General features: G+C 30.9%; 2 protein-coding genes and 2 long non-coding RNA genes across 7 annotated transcripts; 3 read left to right on the top strand and 1 right to left on the bottom strand.

The window, feature by feature from the left end:
- The first annotated feature begins 3,804 nt into the window (after positions 1-3,804).
- On the top strand, positions 3,805-5,043 carry LOC145103739 (uncharacterized protein At4g22758-like). The gene is made up of 2 exons (XM_079041009.1): positions 3,805-4,503; positions 4,589-5,043. The coding sequence occupies exons 1-2, from the start codon at positions 4,266-4,268 to the stop codon at positions 4,774-4,776; spliced, it is 426 nt and encodes a 141-aa protein (XP_078897135.1). The 5' UTR covers positions 3,805-4,265; the 3' UTR covers positions 4,777-5,043.
- A 4,836-nt stretch (positions 5,044-9,879) lies between these two features.
- On the top strand, positions 9,880-12,291 carry LOC145104198 (protein FAR1-RELATED SEQUENCE 5-like). The gene is made up of 5 exons (XM_079041473.1): positions 9,880-10,514; positions 10,659-11,212; positions 11,319-11,532; positions 11,650-12,141; positions 12,225-12,291. Exons 1-5 carry the CDS (start codon positions 9,880-9,882, stop codon positions 12,289-12,291), a joined length of 1,962 nt encoding a protein of 653 aa, XP_078897599.1.
- Positions 12,292-13,719: 1,428 nt separating this feature from the next.
- LOC145103736 (uncharacterized) lies at positions 13,720-15,797 on the bottom strand. Of its 4 annotated transcripts, none has more exons than XR_013706823.1 (3): positions 15,391-15,789; positions 14,489-15,300; positions 13,720-14,038 (listed from the first exon to the last, which is right to left on the bottom strand). It is a non-coding gene; the product is annotated as an uncharacterized LOC145103736 (long non-coding RNA). The 4 variants fall into 4 exon arrangements; XR_013706822.1 differs by having other exon boundaries at positions 13,720-14,627; positions 14,734-15,300; positions 15,391-15,788; XR_013706824.1 differs by having other exon boundaries at positions 13,720-15,013; positions 15,201-15,300; positions 15,391-15,778.
- A 2,033-nt stretch (positions 15,798-17,830) lies between these two features.
- On the top strand, positions 17,831-20,042 carry LOC145105409 (uncharacterized). Its single transcript, XR_013707304.1, has 3 exons — positions 17,831-17,894; positions 18,069-18,116; positions 19,897-20,042. It is a non-coding gene; the product is annotated as an uncharacterized LOC145105409 (long non-coding RNA).
- Positions 20,043-22,021: the final 1,979 nt, after the last annotated feature.

Genomic DNA, 22,021 nt, shown 5'->3' with positions numbered 1-22,021 from the left:
TATTAAAAATTATAGTGTTTATTTTTCATATTTTTTTATTATTCGTTGTATATATATCTTTTTTAATACAAATGTTATAATAGATGCTTTTCTATTTTTATGTTATTAAAATTTCCAATTCATATTTTTGTTCATACGTTTTGTTACCCGTTATATTATCATTCATTTGATATATAATTTACACAATTTTAAACGGTTTATAAAATTATCAAATAATTGTATATATCACAATGACTTAAAAATTAAATTATAATGTTTAATAAAACTAATATGTTAACTATATGTTTGCTTTACTACTAATATTTTGTTTCAAAGTAGAAATATTAAATAATAATTTGGTAAAAGTTATTATTTTAACTATATTATTCTATTCCCGTGCAACGCGCGTGTAAGAAGAATTTGAAGATATTGTGATTCAAAAGTTTTTATATAGTTGAAGCATTTACGATCCAAATATGATGATTTGAAGAAATGAGTTATGTCGCATCGATGGTAACTGTAATATGATTTTTTCTTTCAACCAAAACAAATGAAGTTTTTCTATTCTTTCTTTATATTCAGTTTCTCATTTAATCTTTATATGTGATTTGTGTGTATTACTTAATCTTGAATGTGACTCTCCAAACATCAATGTTTTGTTTGGAATATCTTTCTGATTCTTCTTTTTCAAGAAAAATATTTTAATTACAGGTTAGTGAAGAATTGTCATTAAGCTTCTAATAAAAAAGTTCAAAGAATACCCACAAAACACGTCCTAAATATTATGAAAAATTAAAGTAGCCAACGAAAAATGAAGGAACTCTAAGTTTTTGCAGAATAATGAGGCAATAAAACCATTTGTAATTCAGTCAAAATTTTCTAAAATATATCGTCCACATCACCATATGTACAAAAAGTCAAATTTTAACGAAGTTGGTAATAATATAATATAATAATAATAATAAAGGTTTATTCTTTCGAGATTCGAGGAGTGAAGAGTGAAGATGTGAAGGCCTGGAGGGGCAAGCCGCAAGCCTGTGGATGAATCATGCGGTGTATCACACAAAACGCAAACTGCAAAGTTATATAAATACACCTTGTTCTTTTAAAGTATTACAAAGAAGGACCCTGTTGTTTCATTGTACCTCCACAAAAATAATCCAATCTATATAATACCTAAATTAAGAAAGATGCACTTCATGATGTAATTCATGAAATGATATATTAGTAAAATAGTCTCTAAATCATTTTGAAAACAATAATTCTTTTTTTTTTCAAGTCAAACTTCTCTCTATATTCAAGGGATTTACGATTGTACAACGAAGTCTCATATTCGGCGATATTCACATTGATTTTGGAATAACCTATCATATGCGGCATCTGTTGCTGTTCACAAGTACAAGATGATGATCAGCAATAAGAATTACCAGATTATCATAAATTATTTGACGGAGACGACATTGGTCAATCATATCTTTCTTCAAATGGGATGGGTGTACTCACGAGTTTTAAGTTAAATGGCAAAATAACTCGATTGACATGGATCATGTACAAAAAAATTAAAAGAAAAAACAAAATGATTTCAAAAGAGACAATTTGGGTTTGGATAAATAGCACAAAAAACACTCAGTTTACACTAAAATTCTAATTTGACACTGTGTTTTTTTTGTTTTAAATTTGACATTGTGTTTTCCAATATGTTACAATTCTGACCACTTGACGGGTCAACCAGGTTACATGCTGACGTGGCATGCTAACATGATATGTTGACGTGTCAAAATTGAATTTTTTTTCCCACAAAAAAACTAAGTTTTCACTTTTTTCAATTTTGACACCAAGTTTAATTTTTTCTTTCAATTTTGACACCAAGTTTAATTTTTTCTTTCAATTTTGACACTATGTTTTTTTGTTCCAAATCGAACATCATTTATCAATTTTTTTTTCAATTTTACCAATTTCCATTTGAAAACGTATAAATATATTTTTTTTATTACATTTTAAATCGTATAAATATATTTTGTTCGTTTAAAAACCACATTTTTATTTAAATATAAGGTGTTTTTTTTACATTCAAAGCATAATGTATAAATATGCATTACTTATATCATGAGAATCAAACTAACCATAATTTCTAATAAGATGTAAAAATTTCACGGGTTGCAAACTTGACATCCAGATTTTTGATCGACTACACGCCTCCAAACCTCCAAACTCATTTTAAAGTTGCGTATTTAATATAAAATACGGTTTTTATATAACTAATACATATTTATAGATAAAATTATGGTTTGAATGTAAAAAAACCTTGTATTTATACAAAACTATGGTTTTTAATTGAAAAAAAACGTATTTATACGGTTTAAATGTATTAAAAAAATATTTATACAGTTTCAAATAGAAAATTGTCAACATTGAACAAAATTGGAAAAAAAAATGTTCGATTTAGAATAAAAAAACATAGTGTCAAAATTGAAAAAAAAATTAACTTGGTGTCAAAATCGAAAAAAGTGAAAACTTAGTGTTTTTTGTGGAAAACAAAATTCAATTTTGACACGTCAGCATATCATGTCAGCATGTCACGTCATCGAAATTGACACGGCATCATGCCACGTCCGCATGTAATATGGTTGACCGGTCAAGTGGTCAGAATTGTAACAAATTGGAAAACACAGTGTCAAATTTGAGACAAAAAAAACACAGTGTCAAATTAGAATCTTGGTATAAACTGAGTGTCTTTTGTGTTATTTATCCTTTGGGTTTTTGTATATAAAATAAAATAACAAACTGATACATCAACAATAAGGTCGTACATTGTATAATTTTAATTAACTAGCTATCCTAGAGCAATGCATCGATCAGATCGATGCTATTGAGAGATTTCATGTATAATCATGTAATATATTTTTATCGTTTTTTATTTATATCGATAATTTTGAGATTTCATATAAAATCATGTAATATATTATTATTATTATATTTTTTTTTACAAAGTAGAATATACTTTAAAGGTTTAGATAAATATAGTACATAAATTTTAGACATATTACCTATATGAAAATGAAAATTATAAATAAGTTCATGTTTGGCATCACAAAATATAATTTGCTTAAAACCTAAATTAATAAACTAGGTAACTAAAATTTTATATAACATACTTATATACTTTTTTTATGGAAATATATAAATAAAAATATTTGTAAGACATCTCCAATCTAACATCAAATCTCATATTTTACTCCATTTTGGTGGAGAGTCATCTCAAACACCATCTCATTTTCAGTACCATTTTGGTGTAAATGAATAATATAATACCTATACCATTCATTTACTCCAAAATATATAAAACTTTCATAAGTCATTTTTAGACCAACAACTCTAATATTTATTCACTTCTGGTTTATAAAAATGATATGTGTATCCTAAATATTATAATTATTTTGATACAATATTATGTTATATATTAAATTGATATTAATTAATATAAAATTTATCTTAATGTTTTGAATTTATTTAAAATTTTAAATATTTTAAAATTGTAAAACACAGTAATATATTTAAATACTTTAAAATATTAAAACACAAAAATATGTGTTATAAATATAACTTTTGTATTTAATAAATGTTCGTTTCGATAAAAAATATATCTAATTAAAATTAATAATATATAAACATTTAATTTGGTTATAATTTTTATAATAATATATTTTGTAAAAACTTTATATAAAGTAATATAAGTAGATATGTAAAGAATAAATAAGTTGAGGGTGTTTTCTGAAAATTTATATATGTTAAAAATAGTGAATGATGAAGGGTTGGAAAATAGGAAAGCCCAGTTGGGGTCGGCCGGTTACGCCCTTTTTCCAGACTCTGTATAAATAAGGCATATTCGATCAATTCGATACCAACAACCAAACCCTAACCCTAATCTCTCCACCAGCGAATTGCTTTTCTCTTTTTCCCAAAAGTTTCTCTCAAATTATCCCTGGGAAATTCCAATTGTGAATGGTGGAAATCTCGATTCATTGGTGGATGATCTCCCCCCTTCCCTCGAGGGGGATCTCTTCTGTTTCCACCGCTTTCTCCTTCGGATCTTGCAAGGAAGGCTGGTACTACCGCTGCATCGGCGTCGACCCGTGAGATCGGAATCTGCTTTCGTTAACGCCGCCGTCTAATCACCGTCGTCACGTTTTTTCTGATTGAATTCGATTTTACTTGATTGTTTTGTTCTTTCTATTTCCATATAAAGGATATTCAGAGGAAAATTTTTAATTGTTTATTCGAAGAAAATGTTGCTTACGAAGCATAAGAAAAATCAGGCCGCCAAGGGCGGCGGGAATCGGCTTTTGATCAGCGTCACCGTCGTTGGAAGCGCTGGTCCAATCCGTTTTGTTGTTAACGAAGAAGAGCTCGTGGCTTCCGTAACCGACACCGCTCTTAAATCCTACGCTCGCGAAGGCCGTCTCCCCGTTCTCGGTTCTAATCTCAATGATTTCGTACTCTATTGTCCCATCTCCGGTACCGAAGGTAAACTTCCACATATTGTTTCAATCGTTGAATCAATTGGATTAAATTCAAGAGTGTAATGTATTTCATGTTTTCGTTATCTCAGCCTTGAGTCCATGGGACATGATTGGGTCATTTGGAGTGAGGAACTTCATGCTGTGCAAAAAACCTCAGAAGGAAGAGAAGGGTGGCGGCGATGGGAAACCGGTGGCTGTGGGAATAACAAGAAAAAGCTCTGGCAGCTGGAAAGCATGGTTCAATAAATCACTCAATCTCAAAGTTTCTTCCCATTGAATTTACAACCGGAATCAGATAATTTCATGATCTCTTTACGATCTTGAATTTTCGTTCTTTCTTACAATTGAAAGTTCTGCAGTTCTTCAATTACTCCGCCCTGGCAGGGGTTTCAAATGCTCTGGAATTATTGATTGTTGTTAGATAATGACGAATTTCAGATTGAAATTGATTTGTGGTTAGGGTTTTGTTTGTTTTTCAAACCAATTGTCAATTTCATATATTTGCTTCTTTATTTTAATAATTGTTTTTTTGTCTTGCATTAAAGGACATGATACCGTACTCATATATGCAATTTTAATGATGTCATAGTCGTCGACTTTTTGAACCGATTGATGTGTTCTTCGCTGTCAAAAAACGATTCTTATGGCGATAACTATGTTTAAATTTGATTAATCTATCTCTTGTGATATTTTAAACCGTTAAAAAAGTTTTTTCAGAAAAATGTTTTAGATAAAATTTGTCGATTTTCTAGATTATAGAGTAATTTACAAACTTTGTGGTTGGCGTTAATTTTAAATTGATATGGATGACAGGATGAGTCTTTTTAAATCAACTCCATTAGGACCATTAAGGTCGTTCATTTAGAACAATGAGACTCATGTAAAATATAGTGTTTTAAAATTGTAAGTGGATTTATTATGATTTAATTAAGTATTTGGGTAATATATATATATATATATATATATATATATATATATATATATGGAAAAGTGAATATACCCTTAAGGGTATATAAGGTTAGGTACCCATTCCTCAATACTACGTAGTTTTATCACTTTGTTTAATTTTTCTGAAAAAAAAAACAATTTCCTTATATGTGTTTCCCTTTTCACTGATAATACCGAAACTTCATTCTCTTTGATTTTCTACGTCATGATCGGCATACTATCACAAAAAACGATTTCAAATAAATCGATTATCAGAATTCCTTGATCGGAGGCGTCCTTGATCGACTGGTTGTGAAAGAAAAACTAAATTGAAAACTAAATTCAGATACTATCACAAAAAACGATTTCAAATAAATCGATTATCAGAATTTCTTGATCGGATGCGTCCTTGATCGACTTCAAGGACTGGTTGTGAAAGAAAAACTAAATTGAGATACTATCACAAAAACGATTTCAAATAAATCGGATTCAAATAAATCAGAATTCACAGGCTTGATTCACAGAAACTAACGAGAGTGTGGCTGCTTCATACATACAAAAATCGTGATTCCTTTAGAGCTCTTCCAAGTAATTTTTTTATAACTTTTTATCACTCAATCATATATTCAATTTGTTTGTACGTCCAGTTTTAGGAGTTTTGCTTATCACAAAACTAGTTGCTTCTTGTACCCAAGAAACATAGTTCCACAATGTTTGTCACTATTTTCATAGGGAAAACAATTGTTCTCAAATAGCAAAAACTACGTATTATGAACATGCTGGAAAAAATTGCCCGCACCAGCTAGTTTTGGTTACAATTCTATCAACCATAGTTACAACAAGTGTAGGAATCTTGTTATGTTATAATGTGTTAATGTGTTAGAGCCCAAGAGATGTCATTATGAAGTACCGGCGAATTTTTATGTTTTATGATGAACTTATACATGTTAATTTGATAATTGTAGTTCTTTGTTCATTTTATATGCATTTATTGGGAAAGGAAAAAATCATTTTTATAGAGTATTTTGATGCTTAACAATTTTCGAATGAAAATTGTTGATTATTTATAATTTTTGTGTTTAAAATTGAATGCTGGTTGTTCTTATGGGTTAAAACTGAAAAATCAATTCTATTATGGGTAAAAACTGAAAAGTAGGCTATGCTATTATGGATTAAAAATGAAAATATGATACTATTGTGGGTGAAAAACAAAAATATGATGTTATTGTGGTTGAAAACGAAAATATGATGCTATTGCGAGTAAATAATGAAAATATGTTGCTATTGTGGGTGAAAAACAAAATTATGTTGCTATTGTGGGTTGAAAACGAAAGCATGTTGTCTTTTTGGGTTAAAAATGTAACTTTTCTGCAATTGTGGGTTAAAATGTAACTTTTTTGCAATTGTGGGTTAAAAACGAAAACATGCTGTCTTTTTGGGTTAAAAATGTAACTTTTCTGTAATTGTGGGTAAAAAAGAAAGTATGGTGTCATTTTGGGTTAAAAATGTAACTTTTCTGCAACTGTGGGTTAAAAATGAAAGCATGTTGTCTTTTGGGTTAAAAATGTAACTTTTATGTAATTGTGGGTAATAAAGAAAGTATGGTGTCATTTTGGGTTAAAAATGTAATTTTTTATGCAATTGTGGGTTAAAAACGAAAGTATGCTAATATTTTGTGAAAAATGGAACTATGATGCTATTTGGTGAAAATAAAATAAAGTATGATGGTTTTTCACATTGTTGACAATTTTGCCCTTGTCCTAAAAATGGCAAGAACAAACCTCAAGAACAAGCCTCGCGAACTTAATGATGGGGAAGTTTAATTCACATAAACAATACAACCAAAAGCGAAAAATCTCATTTGACAATTTTAATTAAATTGATAAGTACATTTATATTTCGGATAAATATGAAAAGTGGGTTGTTACTTCAGCTCAATCAAAAAAAATAATACTTATGTTTTATACATTTTCTATCAACGTGTACATTGTCTATTCATTGTACAACAACACACACTTTTTCTAGAGTTCCTATAATTCTTCCAACACTTCATCTTTTCAGTCCATAGCAGAATGAAGGCAACACAAGTTGTTGATTTCCCATCACTGTACATCCATTCATCATTTTCTGGGATTGTTAGCAACTCATCAAAGGACATGCCTTGTTTTTCTGTCTCTTCAAGAATTCCATACAAATCCAAACCATGTTAAATATACCAATTTTCAAAAACTTTTCACATTATCAATGTACTTTTTACCTTTGTCTCTTCACGGACATCAGGATGAACATAAGCATATACCATCCGTCATGTAACACGTCCCCCGAGAATTTGGAATAGAGTTCATAGTAGAATAACGTAAGCCCAAATACAATGTTCTTGTATACGAAATACAGAATCTGCAGCAATACACGATCGATTTTTTGACTCAGATGAAACTGCTTCATATCATGCCTAAGCAAACTACAAGCAAATCTAACCCAAAAATTACAGTCAAGTATTTGGATACTCTAACTGGGTCAAGTTAATCCATCTCCGATTCGGGTCCACGGATGTGGAATTATGGGTCGGAACTAGTGCTTTCCTATCGCAAAGATTACTGAATTCATCCATCAAACAAATTGTTGTATGACCAGCAAATGAGCCAGTGACCCACTTCTCCAATGTTTCAAAGCCACCTCATCTTCCACGAATCTTTGAAACAGCTAAAAGATCACCAGAATGGACATCAACCAGATTGATAACGGTCATCCATGGCTTAGACATCTTCTCAAAAGCCTTGAAAACTGCATCCATTGATTCGGGCATTTCATCGAGCACCTTATGTGCACTGTGCACATCGTATCCTCTTCCCCTGTAAGAAAGATGGAATTAGACATCCCCAATTATACATAATGATGATTTGGAGATACATTCTTAAACCAATCCATTATTTCAAACCAATTTAGAAATGATGTAAAGAGTAAAGACCCAGTTCACTGAATCAAGAAACTAATCAACTCAACTGATCAGACTATAAATTGAAGATGAATAGAAGAAATAATACATAAAGAATGGGAATTTGAAGATGGCAAAGTGTTTTATTAACCGAGAATATACCAAATTCCCCAAGTTTGTTGTCGATTTGCTGCGTTGTTGCGACGGAGTAGAGGCTGGGGGGCTGTCTGCCTCGTCTCGCCGGGCCTCAACATGCCTTGCATCGCAGGTGAGATAGTCGGCGAACAAGGGAAGGGCTTCAACTGTAAACAACGACGGCTGCCAAGATATGTGAATGTCAACGTTAGTGTTGGAAGAGACGAAGATGATGTGAAATCAGAAACATATTTTTGTGTTTGATGAAGTCTGTGGATTATGGAAATTGTTTTTTTTTTTCAGAAAAATTAAACCAAGTGATAAAACTACGTAGTATTGAGGAATGGGTACCTAACCTTATATACCCTTAGGGTATATTCACTTTTTCTGGGAAAAGTGAATATACCCTTAAGGGTACCTAAGGTTGTGTACCCTGATTATTAAAACTACGTAGTTTTGATTATTGGGTTAATTTTCTAAATAAAACAAATCCTTAAAAAAAGTACGTAGTTTCCTTACGTGATCACATTCCTGATTCGTTCCATATTCGAGAAATCGGATTCAACTAAAATCGAATGATACAATATGGAATCGCAATTCAGGGAGCTGAAAAAAAATTACAACGAATTGAAATCAAAAAAATTGCAATCGACAAGGAATCGACTGCTTCCCCTGATTTTTTCATTCAACGACTTCAAAGTATGTGACTTTCCTTGATTCTAATCGTTTGTTTTTTATATCAACTAATTATGATGTTTCAAGATTTGTATTTTTTGTTATTAATTGGAATCGTTTGCAATTCATACATATATATTAAGATTACAAAGTTATTTGTAGTCCTTAATTTCAATTTTTTGGTCCTGTGTGCGTGCGGTATGCAATGCTGCGTTTTTTTTTTTTGCTGAAGACATATACCTCGTTGCTAAACACAGTTTCATTGTTTATAGCTAGTTTAGGCAATTCATTATTCTAAAGAGCTTAACTTCATGGTGCCATCTAAAGTCTATATTTTGGGGTAACTTGGATGAACTTGATCCAACTTATTGCAAACAATGAAAATTTGATAATAAAAAGTAACAAATGAATTGAATATGAAGTCATCGGTTGTAATGTATTTTAACGAATGATTTTTTATGTTCCGAGTTGTAATGTATTTTAATGAATGGTTTTTTTCTGCTCCGATTCCATGGAAGCCAATTAAGGTAAATCATACAAATTGTAATTCACATGAATTCATACAAATTGAAATTGACAAGAATTCATACAAATTGCAATTGTTTGTAATTTTTTTTTATGTATAATGTTTCCATTATATTCAATATAAAACAATTTGGTGTTAATCTTTTATTTGGAAATATGCATCGTTGTCTATTGCAGACCACAATGAGTGAAGCCGAAGCAACTAATCAAGCTATAGAACCATATATAACCGAAGATAGTGACACAAATGATTACTTGGAAGCAACATATGAATGTGAAAAAACAAATAGTATCGGTGAGAACATTGAATTTGACGAAGAAGAAGTTAACAAAGAAAGTATACTTGGAAAGGTTTTTGATACACCCGATGATGCCTATACCTTTTATATTGATTATTCATTTTTACATGGCTTTGGTATACGTAGAGATGACACAATTAAAAATCCTAAAACAAATGAGCCTTTTCGGAAGATATATGTATGCAACAAAGAAGGTTTCAAAAGGATGGACAAAAATGCTTCAAGTGAAAATGAGAAAAAACGTCGTAGAGATGTTAGAACCGGATGTCAAGCAAAGCTTCGAATAACAAGACAGGAGGATGGGAAATGGTTGGTGGACTCGTTTAATGACACACACAATCACGATTTGACCATGACACCTACAAAGGTGATGAAGCATCGATCTCATAGCAGTTTCCACCGTTCAATAGAAAGTAAATCTTTTATGGTGCAATTTGGTCAAGCAGGGTTGAAACCTTCTCAGATTAAAAAGGCTGTTAATACAATGAAAACCTCAAATATAGCTGATGTTACTTCAAAGTAATGTGTTGATGTCTTATCTGAGCAACGAAAACAACATAAAGGAAAGGAGTTCTATGGACTTATAAAACATTTTCAAGATAAAACATTAGTTGATAGTGACTAGTATTTTGTCGTGGATTTGTTTGATGATGGGTATCCTAGAAATATCTTTTGGGCTGATGGTAGATCAAGAGATGCTTATACAAAATTCAGAGATGTTGTTGTGTTTGATGTCACTTATATGACTAACAAGTTCAAGATGCCTTTTGCTCCCTTTACTGGGGTGAATCATCATGGGCATTCTATACTTTTTGGTGGAGCATTGCTTGAAAATGAAAAGGAAGAGACATTTGAATGGTTATTTAAACATTTCCTCAAATGTATGTTTAACAAGTATCCGAAGGCAATTATAACAGATCAAGACAAAGCAATGGGAAATGCAATAAAAAAAGTGTTTCCGAAGACTCGACATCGTTTTTGTTCATGGCATATCATGAAGCATGAAACCAAGCACCTTCGATCGTATGTTTCCCGTTACAGTGATTTTCAAGAAACGCACAAACAATGGATAAATAGCGACACCATTGAACAATTTGAAGCAACATGGGAGGTTATGCGTAGTAAGTATGAACTGGAAAGCAATTGTTGGATTAGTGACATGTATAACCAACGTATACATTGGGCTAAACCCTTCTTGAAAGATACTTTCTTTGCTGGTATGACAACAACCCGGACGAAGTGAGAGCATCAATTCATTTTTTGATGGATTTGTTAATTCGAGGACCATGTTGAATGAATTTGTTGTACAATACGGCAAAGCAGTTGAGTCTCGAAGGGCCGCCGAAGAAGATGAAGACTTTAAGACTATGAACTCGAGGTCGGTTCTTTCTTCAATGCATCCAATCGAAGCAAAAACAGGTCAATGTTATACTAGAAAGATGTTTGATACTTTCAAAAAAGAATGGACCGAAGCTATTACCAATTTGACTTATGAGACTATAGGAAAAACTACAGAAGAAAGCACATACCGAGCTGGGCAATTGGATGTTGATAAAAAATATTGACGCATTGTTATCTTTCGTTCTTTGGATCAAGTCAGCGTCACATGTTCCTGTGCTAAGTATGAGACAAATGTGATTTTATGTAAACATAGCCTATATGTGATGAAGAAGAAGCATGTTAAAGAACTCCCGAGTCACTATATTTTACCACGATGGACCCTTAATGCTAGGTACAAACTGGGTAGTGATAGTATCGGAATCGGAGAAATGAATAATGAAAATGGAGTTAGTGCCTACACACTATGGTGTGTCCGTTCAAATTTTACAAAACTAATTGAACAAGCTAGAGACTCCCCTTCAGAGATACAAAAAGTCAATACGTTATTGATAAGTCTTTTAGATGATCAAACAAATCGAAAGAAATCTATGTCTTTGGAGAATGCATCTCAAGGTTCTTGTATGGGAGCTTCGCAAATAGATATGATGCCACAGTTATCTGTCCGTGATCCTCTTGGTCCAACTACTACGAAAGGGCGTCCTAAAATTGCTAGTAGAATCAAGTCTTCTTTAGAAGCCCCCAAAAAACGAACATGCTCTTACTGTCAAGGATTGGGCCATTACGCTACTAGTTGTTTAAAAAGAAAGTTTCTTATTATATTAATTTAATATTCATGATTTACAACTCTAACAATTATATTAACAATTATTTATTTTTTTCATGGATCAGGCGGATGAATCATTGCAAGATACATAATGATGAGACATGTTGTTACTGTAAGCAAAAGAAAAAGTAGATACTTCATGACATTCTTTTTTTGGTTAACTACACCTTTTCCATGTTTTACACACAATTGATATGTGAATATTATAGAAGTTATTGATGTTTCTTAACAATTTTAATGTTTTTGAATGAAATTTCTTGATTGTTTATGATTTGTGTGTTTATAACTGAAATTTGGCTGCCACTACTTGTTTATAACGAAAGTATGAGGGTATTTTGTGAAAAAATGAAAGTATGATGGTATTTGGTGAAAAAAACGAAAGTATGAAGTATGATGTTATTTGGTGAAATAAACGAAAGGATGAGGGTATTTTGTGAAAAAAACGAAAGTATGAGAGTATTTTGTAAAAAAACGAAAATTTTAGGGTATTTTGTGAAAAAAAAATAATACGAGGGTATTTTGTGAAAAAACAAAAGTATTAGGGTATTTTGTGAAAAAAAACAAAAGTATGAGAGTATTTTGTGAAAAAACGAAAATTTTAGGGTATTTTGTGAAAAAAAACATAGTACGAGGGTATTTTGTGAAAAAACAAAAGTATTAGGGTATTTTGTGAAAAAAACAAAAGTATGAGAGTATTTTGTGAAAAAACAAAAATTTTAGGGTATTTTGTGAAAAAAAACATAGTACGAGGGTATTTTGTGAAAAAACAAAAGTATTAGGGTATTTTGTGAAAAAAACAAAAGTATGAGAGTATTTTGTGAAAAAAAACATAGTACGAGGGTATTTTGTGAAAAAACAAAAGTATTAGGGTGTTTTGTGAAAAAACTAAAGTATGTTGTCATTTTGGGCTAAAAATGTAAATTTGCTGCAATTACGGGTTAAAAACGAAAGTATGCTGTCATTTTGGGTTAAAATGTAAATTTGCTGCAATTACAGGTTAAAAACGGAAGTATGCTGTCATTTTGGGTTAAAAATCTAAATTTGCTGCAATTATGGGTTAAAAACGAAAGTATGTTGTCATTTTGGGCTAAAAATGTAAATTTGCTGCAATTACGGGTTAAAAACGAAAGTATGTTGTCGTTTTGGGTTAAAAATGTGAATTTGCTGCAATTACGGGTTAAAAACGAAAGTATGTTGTCATTTTGGGTTAAAATGTAAATTTGCTGCAATTACAGGTTAAAAACGGAAGTATGCTGTCATTTTGGGTTAAAAATGTAAATTTGCTGCAATTATGGGTTAAAAACGAAAGTATGTTGTCATTTTGGGCTAAAAATGTAAATTTGCTGCAATTACGGGTTAAAAACGAAAGTATGTTGTCATTTTGGGTAAAAAATGTAAATTTGTTGCAATTACGGGTTAAACACGAAAGTATGTTGTCATTTTGGGTTAAAAATGTAACTTTGTTGGTATTTCGGCTCAATCCACAAAATACATGGTTTATATACTTTTTGTCAAAACATCCGTAAATCTGTTATTTCCATCCATAACACTTGTTGAGCATGCGAAATACCATCTATTATGATCAATAATCAAATAATGAATGGATGTTTGGTTCATAAAAAATCGCATATATAAATACACAATGAGTAAAGTGACTTGAAATGACAAACAATTATTCTAAAAAATTGCTAACAAACCATTATTCTAAAAAATCATCATCTTTTTTTCTCTTCAAGGTTCTCTCTTTGAAAATAGCTGATTTCACTTTAATTGAGAAACCCCCCCCCCCCCCCCCCATGACATCTTCTATCTTTGCAAGAATAAAACACTCAACTTCTTTGCATTTGGTCTAATTGTTATTTTATGCCCAATATACCTCCTGTAAACAAACAAACAAATGAATACACAAGCAAATGGGAATCAATCGAGGCTTAATCCAACTGATATCTTCTGGCTTTAAGTTTATCACAAAACCAAATGTTATGTTATGATATTTGTAGAATAAAATGGTGATCCATGTGCATAGTAAAGATAAATCAACAAACATTTCCAAAAATACCCCTAATGTTGGATAGCAAAAACAGATAAAAATTAAAAATTAAAAAAAAAAAAGTAAAAGAAATTTGTTCAACCTGAGATAGAAAAACAAAAAAAAAACAGAATTTTTTCATTAAAAAACTAGAAAAGACAAATTGCAAGAAATAGCAATGTAAAACATTACGTATATTGGTAATTAGAGTAAAGTACATCGACGTTGCTTGCAATTTGCACAACTAGAAACTGATAAATTTTTTTTGTTTGGAAAAATAATAAAAATTAAATTATGAACCAGTTTTTGGGTGAGGGTGATGTCTGTTTGAATTCCAGCAGCATTAAGATCTTATGAAACTGTTTGTGAACCTTCAAGGGCTGCTTTAGTACGATAGTGCATAAAAACTCAAAGAGTGTGGAGATCAAGAGGAATAACACTGCAATAAATCATAATAATAATAATAATAATAATCTTCATAAATTAATGTTTATGAAGATGGATTTGAATAGATTTATGAAGGAAGGAATGAAGGAAGTTTTTACATGCTCGTTTGCCAAGGCTATTTTCATAATTATTGAAAATAGCTTATGTTAGTAATCTTAAACCAGAAGTTATAGCTCCTGATGCAGCCATTCCGGCTAGGAAAAGACTAAAAAAAGAAAAAAAAAACATCTTTTATTATTAACAAAACGAGTCGAAAATGTTTTATATGATAATGTTTTACGGGGAGTTTATAGGAAACAAGGATGTGATGAGTTACTTGAATGAATTCAGGGCACATGAGAGCCAAATCGCCAATCATCCCACCTTGAACTAGGGCATCTGCTACACCAAAAGCAACAACAACAAGACATATACCTATGTAAGATCCAATGTTACCTTTCGCATATGTAGATTAAGATGCAAATCTAATGATCAAGCTGAAATTTCTAACATATAAGGTATATATAGCAAATGAGATTGGATAAAGTCATAAACACAATTCAAAGAAAAAAAAAATCAAACTGACACTAGATGTTGAGTTTCTCTCAGGCATTTCATCGAGCACCTTACGTGCACAACTTATCTTCTTCCCCTAGTAGCCCATTTAAATGATTACAATACCATACCTGAGCCACATACATAATTGGATAGGTCAGCAACAAGCAACAGGCAACAAGAAGTCATAATACATCTGGTAGAAGAAAAAACGTAACTACCTGATCACTCTCATTAGAGCATACTCCTTTTCTCTTGATATCATTTGACAACACAATTTCATGGCCAGAAATCAAAATTGAAGCGAAACCAGGTCTAAATATTATCTAGGGGAGCTTAGATTCCAGTTTCATTCGTGGTCGTGGCGGATGGGAACGTCGGTGGGTAAAGGAAGGGAAGAAATTTTTGTTCTTGATGCATCAGTGTGTGATGAATGAATCGACGGTGACTGTTCTTTTGTTCTTTTGTAGGTGTAGCGAATGAATGGAGGAGGTGTAATACACGTTTCCGATGAAGAAAGATAAGGGAGGAGGAAAAGGGGATAGGCGGTGGTGGCGGATGGGAACGCTGGTGGGTAAAGTCAAACAAAAATAAAAGGAGTAAAACATCAAAACCACGTAGTTTAATAATCAGGGTACACAACGTAGGTATTCTTACGGTATATTCATTTTTTCATATATATATATATATATATATATATATATATATATATATATATATATATAAAAGTTGATTTAAAAAAAGATTAAACATTAAAGTGTAAACAGAAAATATTTTTCAATATACAACTTTAAAATAAGAAATGAAGAAACATATTGATTAAAATTTTAATATCATATATATGAAATTTAATACTTTACATATATAAGTATATGACTTTAATTTTAAAAATTAAAACAAACTAAAAATTGACAAGTGGATAATATTTATTTCAAAAATACCACAAATTGACAAGTGTCAAAATTCATGAGAGATTGACTTGTGGAAAAAAAACCTTCATTTATTAAGGACGATATATATATATATATATATATATATATATATATATATATATATATATATAAAAGCCCTATTATTCTCCTTTCTCCAAAATCAAATTTACCAGTTCAATGGACTCCACGACATTAATGTCGATTCATGATCTTTCACCGTTTATTCTCCTCCTCCGCGTTGCTTCGCTCATATGCACCTGTTTTCGACCACCGTTACCCTCTTTTCCCTCTTCAGCCTTTTATTGGTTTTCTTTCTTTACGTCTCTTCTAAACTCTCAAACCGTCGTCTCTTTGAGATTTTATTGTTTGTTTCTTCACTAAAGCGAATTTTTTATCTATTTGAAAAAATTACATGAACGGGTTGAGCAAAGAAACGTTCTGAATGGAAGAGAGGTTGGACGATGAAAGACGAAGGTTTTCTTCCTTCTGCGCCTGTGCCTTGGTATGCACATTTATCCACTATCTCCCTTTTCCCTTAAGAACCCTAAATCAATATAAGTTTCAAACCATAAACCGTAGAGATTACTTCCTCCGTTCAGCCACCTAATGTTCTTCATCTTTGTTCTTTTTATTACTAACCCTAACCATCTGCTGCGTTTTTCTAACAGGCCTTTATGTTTAATCGTAAACTGAAAATCCTCAAATGTCTACAATCTCACGTTGATGTACGATTTATTATTTACATTTTTAAGCCCTATCAAACTTTCCTCGACTAATTTCATTATCTTATTAAAACAAAAGGAATTTCAGTTATGAAACAACGAGATTGAACTCTTGATGGAAACTAGCCTAAACCTAAATGGTTAAGAACATGATTGAGTCTTCCACGTGGGGAACATATGATAGGTCATCGGTTGTGATTTCATAAAGAAAAACAACAACGAATTCTCCTTTATGTGTTGGGTTGAATGGGTAAAATCAATATTTCAATTATATAGCACCATGTTCACATAGGAATCAAAAACATATACGTTTTTTATTTTGACATCATCTTATCCATAATTTTTTCAATCTCATTTTTCTCCTTTCTCTCTCTTTTTTGTTGAATGTTTGCTGCTTAAAAACTAGGCAATATTGGAATGAATTTGATAGAACTACTGTTTCTGTTCTGGGATTTTCTAGGAAAAATTATTTTCTTTAATCTTCAACCTTTTGTAGATTGATTTTTAGTAGGTTATGAAATTTTTAACAATTTCATTGCTTGAAACTTGAGGGTTCTATTTGTTGTTAGATTTTGGTCAATTTCGGGCATCTTCCATTATCAATTAATCTTCATTTTTCACAATTTCATTTGTTTTTCGTTGATCCGTTACACAATTACAATAGTTTCAACATAGGTCTTTCAATGGTATTTATTATTTTTAATCGAAATGTGGTTTTTGTTATTTTGACGATAATGTTGTTTTTATGTATGTAAGACTTACATAGTCTGAGTTTCAAATGGCTAATCTGTAAATTTGCTTTAGAAAATAATTTTGACATTTTCCTGAGAGACTAGGTTATTTGATCAGTTGAGTAATCAAACCTCTGTTATTCGATATTGTATTTCTCTGCTCTATCCTTACTTATAACTACTATTCCAATGCGTATAATCTAATTATATACTTTTGAAATTTGTTGATTAGTTTTTAATTGTTGACTATTAACTCTCTTATTAACGACTAATACCATTTGTTGATAGGTGGAATGCAGAAGAGTCTTTTAATACATTACATGTCATGAATCCTAAAAAGGTAGCATTTATTCAAATTTTTTTTTCTTTTGCATCCCTTGCCTTGTATATTTGAGTTTAAATCATAGAAAAGCCTTGCCTTCCGGTAGTAGTTTGTTATCTATTTTGGATTTGAATTGAAAGGACTTTGTTTTTTAATAAACCACTCATTTTGGAGGAGGTTGATACATTTCAGGATTTACAAGAAGACACAAAGATCTGGTCCTGTAGTGGCATTTGGAAGGTAATTATTCTTGATTTTTCTAAAAAAATGCAAATTCTTTTATTGTTAGTCTCTGTTTCATAACTACAACATATATTTTCCTCCTTAAATATGAGTAATACTGGTATGAGGTTATCTGGTGAAAAAGGTTGAAGTGGAGTAATTACATGGTGCGGTGAATGTTACTCTATTAATGTCAACTTTTTATTTTTGTTTTTGAAATCCATTATTTTAGCATTTAGGGTTAATTTAGGGGTCTAGGGTTTACCGGGATCATATAAGGTGGCAATTGGCTCTATTATGCATTCTCCGGTTCAAAAGAAAACAATTACTATTATAACTATTACTAAAATTATTTACTATTATGATTATTGCTCTTAAGTTCCAGATACTTTCTCAAACCAAACAAAAAAAATACAAAGAAGTTAAATTAAGGATAATGTGGACGATTATGATTATTGACATTCTATAAATCTAAGGGTTCCAACCACATGCTTGAATTGAGTGACCATGTTACCCATTGAAATTATTACTTCTGCTTTAGGCCTTCGGATATAAATTTGAATTCTGCCACAAAAAAAAAATTTCTTTTTCAGACATGATTGGAATTATTGAATCATAGCTACTACATTATGAAAATACAAGAAGATTACATGTTAAGTTAGTAATTTGGTTTTCTTCTCATAAATGTCCATAATCAGTCTTAGATAAGTTTTAATATGAACAAGCGAAGTACATCTCATATGTCCTAGAGTATTTTTATCTACGAGTTAAATCATCTCACGCTCCATCTTTCATGCACTATATTTCACTTTGATCCTTAGTAGCTGCTGTAATTGTTTCCTTCCATTTTTCTCTTCAACAGAACAAATCCCATTTTGTATAGTGAGCTTGCTAAAGGCTTGAGTCCCAAGGTAATTGACAATAAAATTATTAATGAATGCAATACAAACTGTCATTTTACTTTATTTATATTTATTTTTCAATCATCTAAAAAAATTTGAACATATTTTTTTTAATGTTTCACCTCTTTTGTCCAAATTTATCAAAACCAACTAATCGGCATTTGCATGCGTCTTATCTTTTTCACTATGTGTGATGTGAATAAAAATGATGGAAGTCAGTTCATTGCAACTTCCATATGGAAAAATGTGTCGAATTCACGCCCTTAATTATTTGGGATTTTGCTTGAATTAGAATGCAGTTTTTGGTATTTGCATATTTGGATTCTCAAGTTTGCTCATAACACATCTGATGAAGCCTTTGTGGTCGAAACAATGCTAACATGGTTCCACCTCAAGATACTTCAATAGTTGGGAACTTAGAAAATAATAAAAACATATTCCTTACACAAGGGATTTTGGTCATGAGATTCTCTGAACAGTCGTTATCATGGCTTATTTTAACCTTTTTTTTACAATTTGTCATGGATTCTATAAAAACATTGATCATGAGGTCTTTTTATTTTCTGAATGAGAATTTCCTTGATTTCATTTTAATTTGTGTTTGATCTTTTTTTATGATATTCTATGTGCTTCAGCTTCATTTTAAAGAAAATGATTATTGCATGATTATGAAGCAAATGAATGACCTGATATGTGCTCTCTTGTGGGTTAATGAAGTTATAGCCCATCTCACTTTCATTATCAGCAATCACGGGGCAGACTATTGAAATTTTAGCCCTTCACATGGAGACAATTTACATTAGTTTATTTTGTAAAACAAATGTTAATTATTCATTTTATTTTATTTTTCGCTTTTTCATTTTTTTCTTTTTCTTTTTGTGTTTTTTATGCTACAGAGTAATGGAAATGGCAACGAAGTTTTGATGATATGCAAGAATAGCAACGTACTTTCATCAAATTTGTGTAACAGCATCCTACTCTTGGCCAATCGTATTAAAACGTTGCACTTTTATCAACGTTTATTAGAACACTGTAAAATCCCTTCGGTTATAATCTCTACATTAATAAAAAATACCCAAACCACCCATCATTAGCTCGTGCTAAGCATGGGCCTTAAAACTTAATTGCCACTTTGTTTTGGACTACACCACCGACTCAAAACTTTGATTTTGTTGCGGTTTGATCCATTTCAAATTGAATGTCCTTGAAATGACATTTTTGTCATTTCTATTTGTTTGTCATTATTTTTTTTATTTACTGTCATTAAAATAAAAAAACAACAAAACTTTATCTCTTTCTCTGGCGACGACATCCGTCTAACGGCGACATCCAGCACCACCGGAGTCCGAATAAGCCTAATGGAGATGATGATGGCGTCTTTGGCTCAATCTTGTTTGTGAAGGGGTGAAGCAAGAACGACGATGACATCTGTGGCTCGAGTTTCTAGCGTCTTTGCCGCCTCTGCAAATGTTAGAGTTCCAAACGGTGATGTCATTGGAGAAGGAGATAGACAAATTGATTGTTGTCGTGTTCGTCAAGGTAAGAGAGATATGGTGTGTAAAGACGAAATATATTTGAGAGATAAGAGAGAAAGAAAGATCGACTCGGAAAGTGGTGGTCAACGGTGGGTTTCTGACGGTGACGTCTGTCTAAACTCTAGCTGCCATGAACATAAGATGAATAAAATCTATCAGGAACTAAAAATGTAATATCATATATCTGTTGATTATCACAATGCACTTCCATTTTCATTTAATTAACGATGTATTGTACATTGAAAATCAACCCATTTAGAGCGTTGTACTTTCATTTTTTGGTTATTAGCACATTATACTTTAGACAACAATATAGGAAATAACCAAATTACCCTTTGTGGGTCGTGCTTAGCACGAGCCTTAAAGAAACCTAGTATGTATATATATATATATATATATATATATATATATATATATATATATATATATATATATATATATATATATATATATATATATATATTCCTACATCTGACATTTTTATGTGTCGGCCTTCGAGTTGTGCACACTCCGAATAACCTAATCGATTGAGTTATTCAACTTGATTTGGAAATAATTTTTTTTAACAAGCTAAGTGAAATACAACTATCAAAGTCCAATATACTCGTTCAAACGATTTTTTATCATTTCTATCACATTGGTCCAATAGGTTTTTGAAGAAATTGTTCGATTTGATATGATCTAGAAATTGACATAAAATAGATAGTAGTTTTTAATATTTAGTTTTTATGCTTTCATTTTGAATTTATATATATATATATATATATATATATATATATATATATATATATATATATATATATATATATATATATATATATATATATATAAAAGTTACATTAATTTTTAATCTTTTCAAAACTTTTTTTTTCGGTTAATGTCATTTTAACCCTACAAACTTTTCACGTTTATTTTAAAAAGTCACTAATTTTTTTTATTTTTTTTTGTATTTTAAAGGAATGAAGTATGTTTTCACCTGTTACTAAGGTCATTTGACCTACTATAACATGTTTTAAGATTGTTACTACCCTTACTAAACACCACAAATTAGCACCCTTATCCTTCCATTTTGGCCAAACCTTCACCACCCTTCCTCATCAGCCTTATACCACCGTGAATCACCCTTACCATTTATCCACCTTCATCATCTTCATTTTACACCGTCGATAATACGTTGGGACTTGAAAGATTTTTATGCCCAATAGTCATTATATAATAATATTTGCTAATAACATATGATCTTATAGGGTTACACCTTATAGCAAGTTACTACTAATTGATTATTTATTAAAGTAATTTGATTATTACTAAATTTATCAACACTTGTGTTTTAGTTGGAGAATTATTATTTTATGATTATAATATTTTAACAATTAATTGTGAATTATTGTAACACCCTGTTTATTAAATAAATAAATAAATAAATTAATGAATGTATAGTAGCCCTAAAATCAATAATTATATAGCAAGGTGTTGGTCTCGAGGA

This window comes from Lactuca virosa, chromosome 4 (assembly GCF_052849685.1).
Source record: "Lactuca virosa cultivar CGN04683 chromosome 4, Lactuca_virosa_CGN04683_v6, whole genome shotgun sequence".
Classification (NCBI taxonomy): domain Eukaryota; kingdom Viridiplantae; phylum Streptophyta; class Magnoliopsida; order Asterales; family Asteraceae; genus Lactuca; species Lactuca virosa.
The sequence above is the reverse complement of the archived record's forward strand: the minus strand, read 5'-3'. Positions and strand labels throughout refer to the sequence as shown.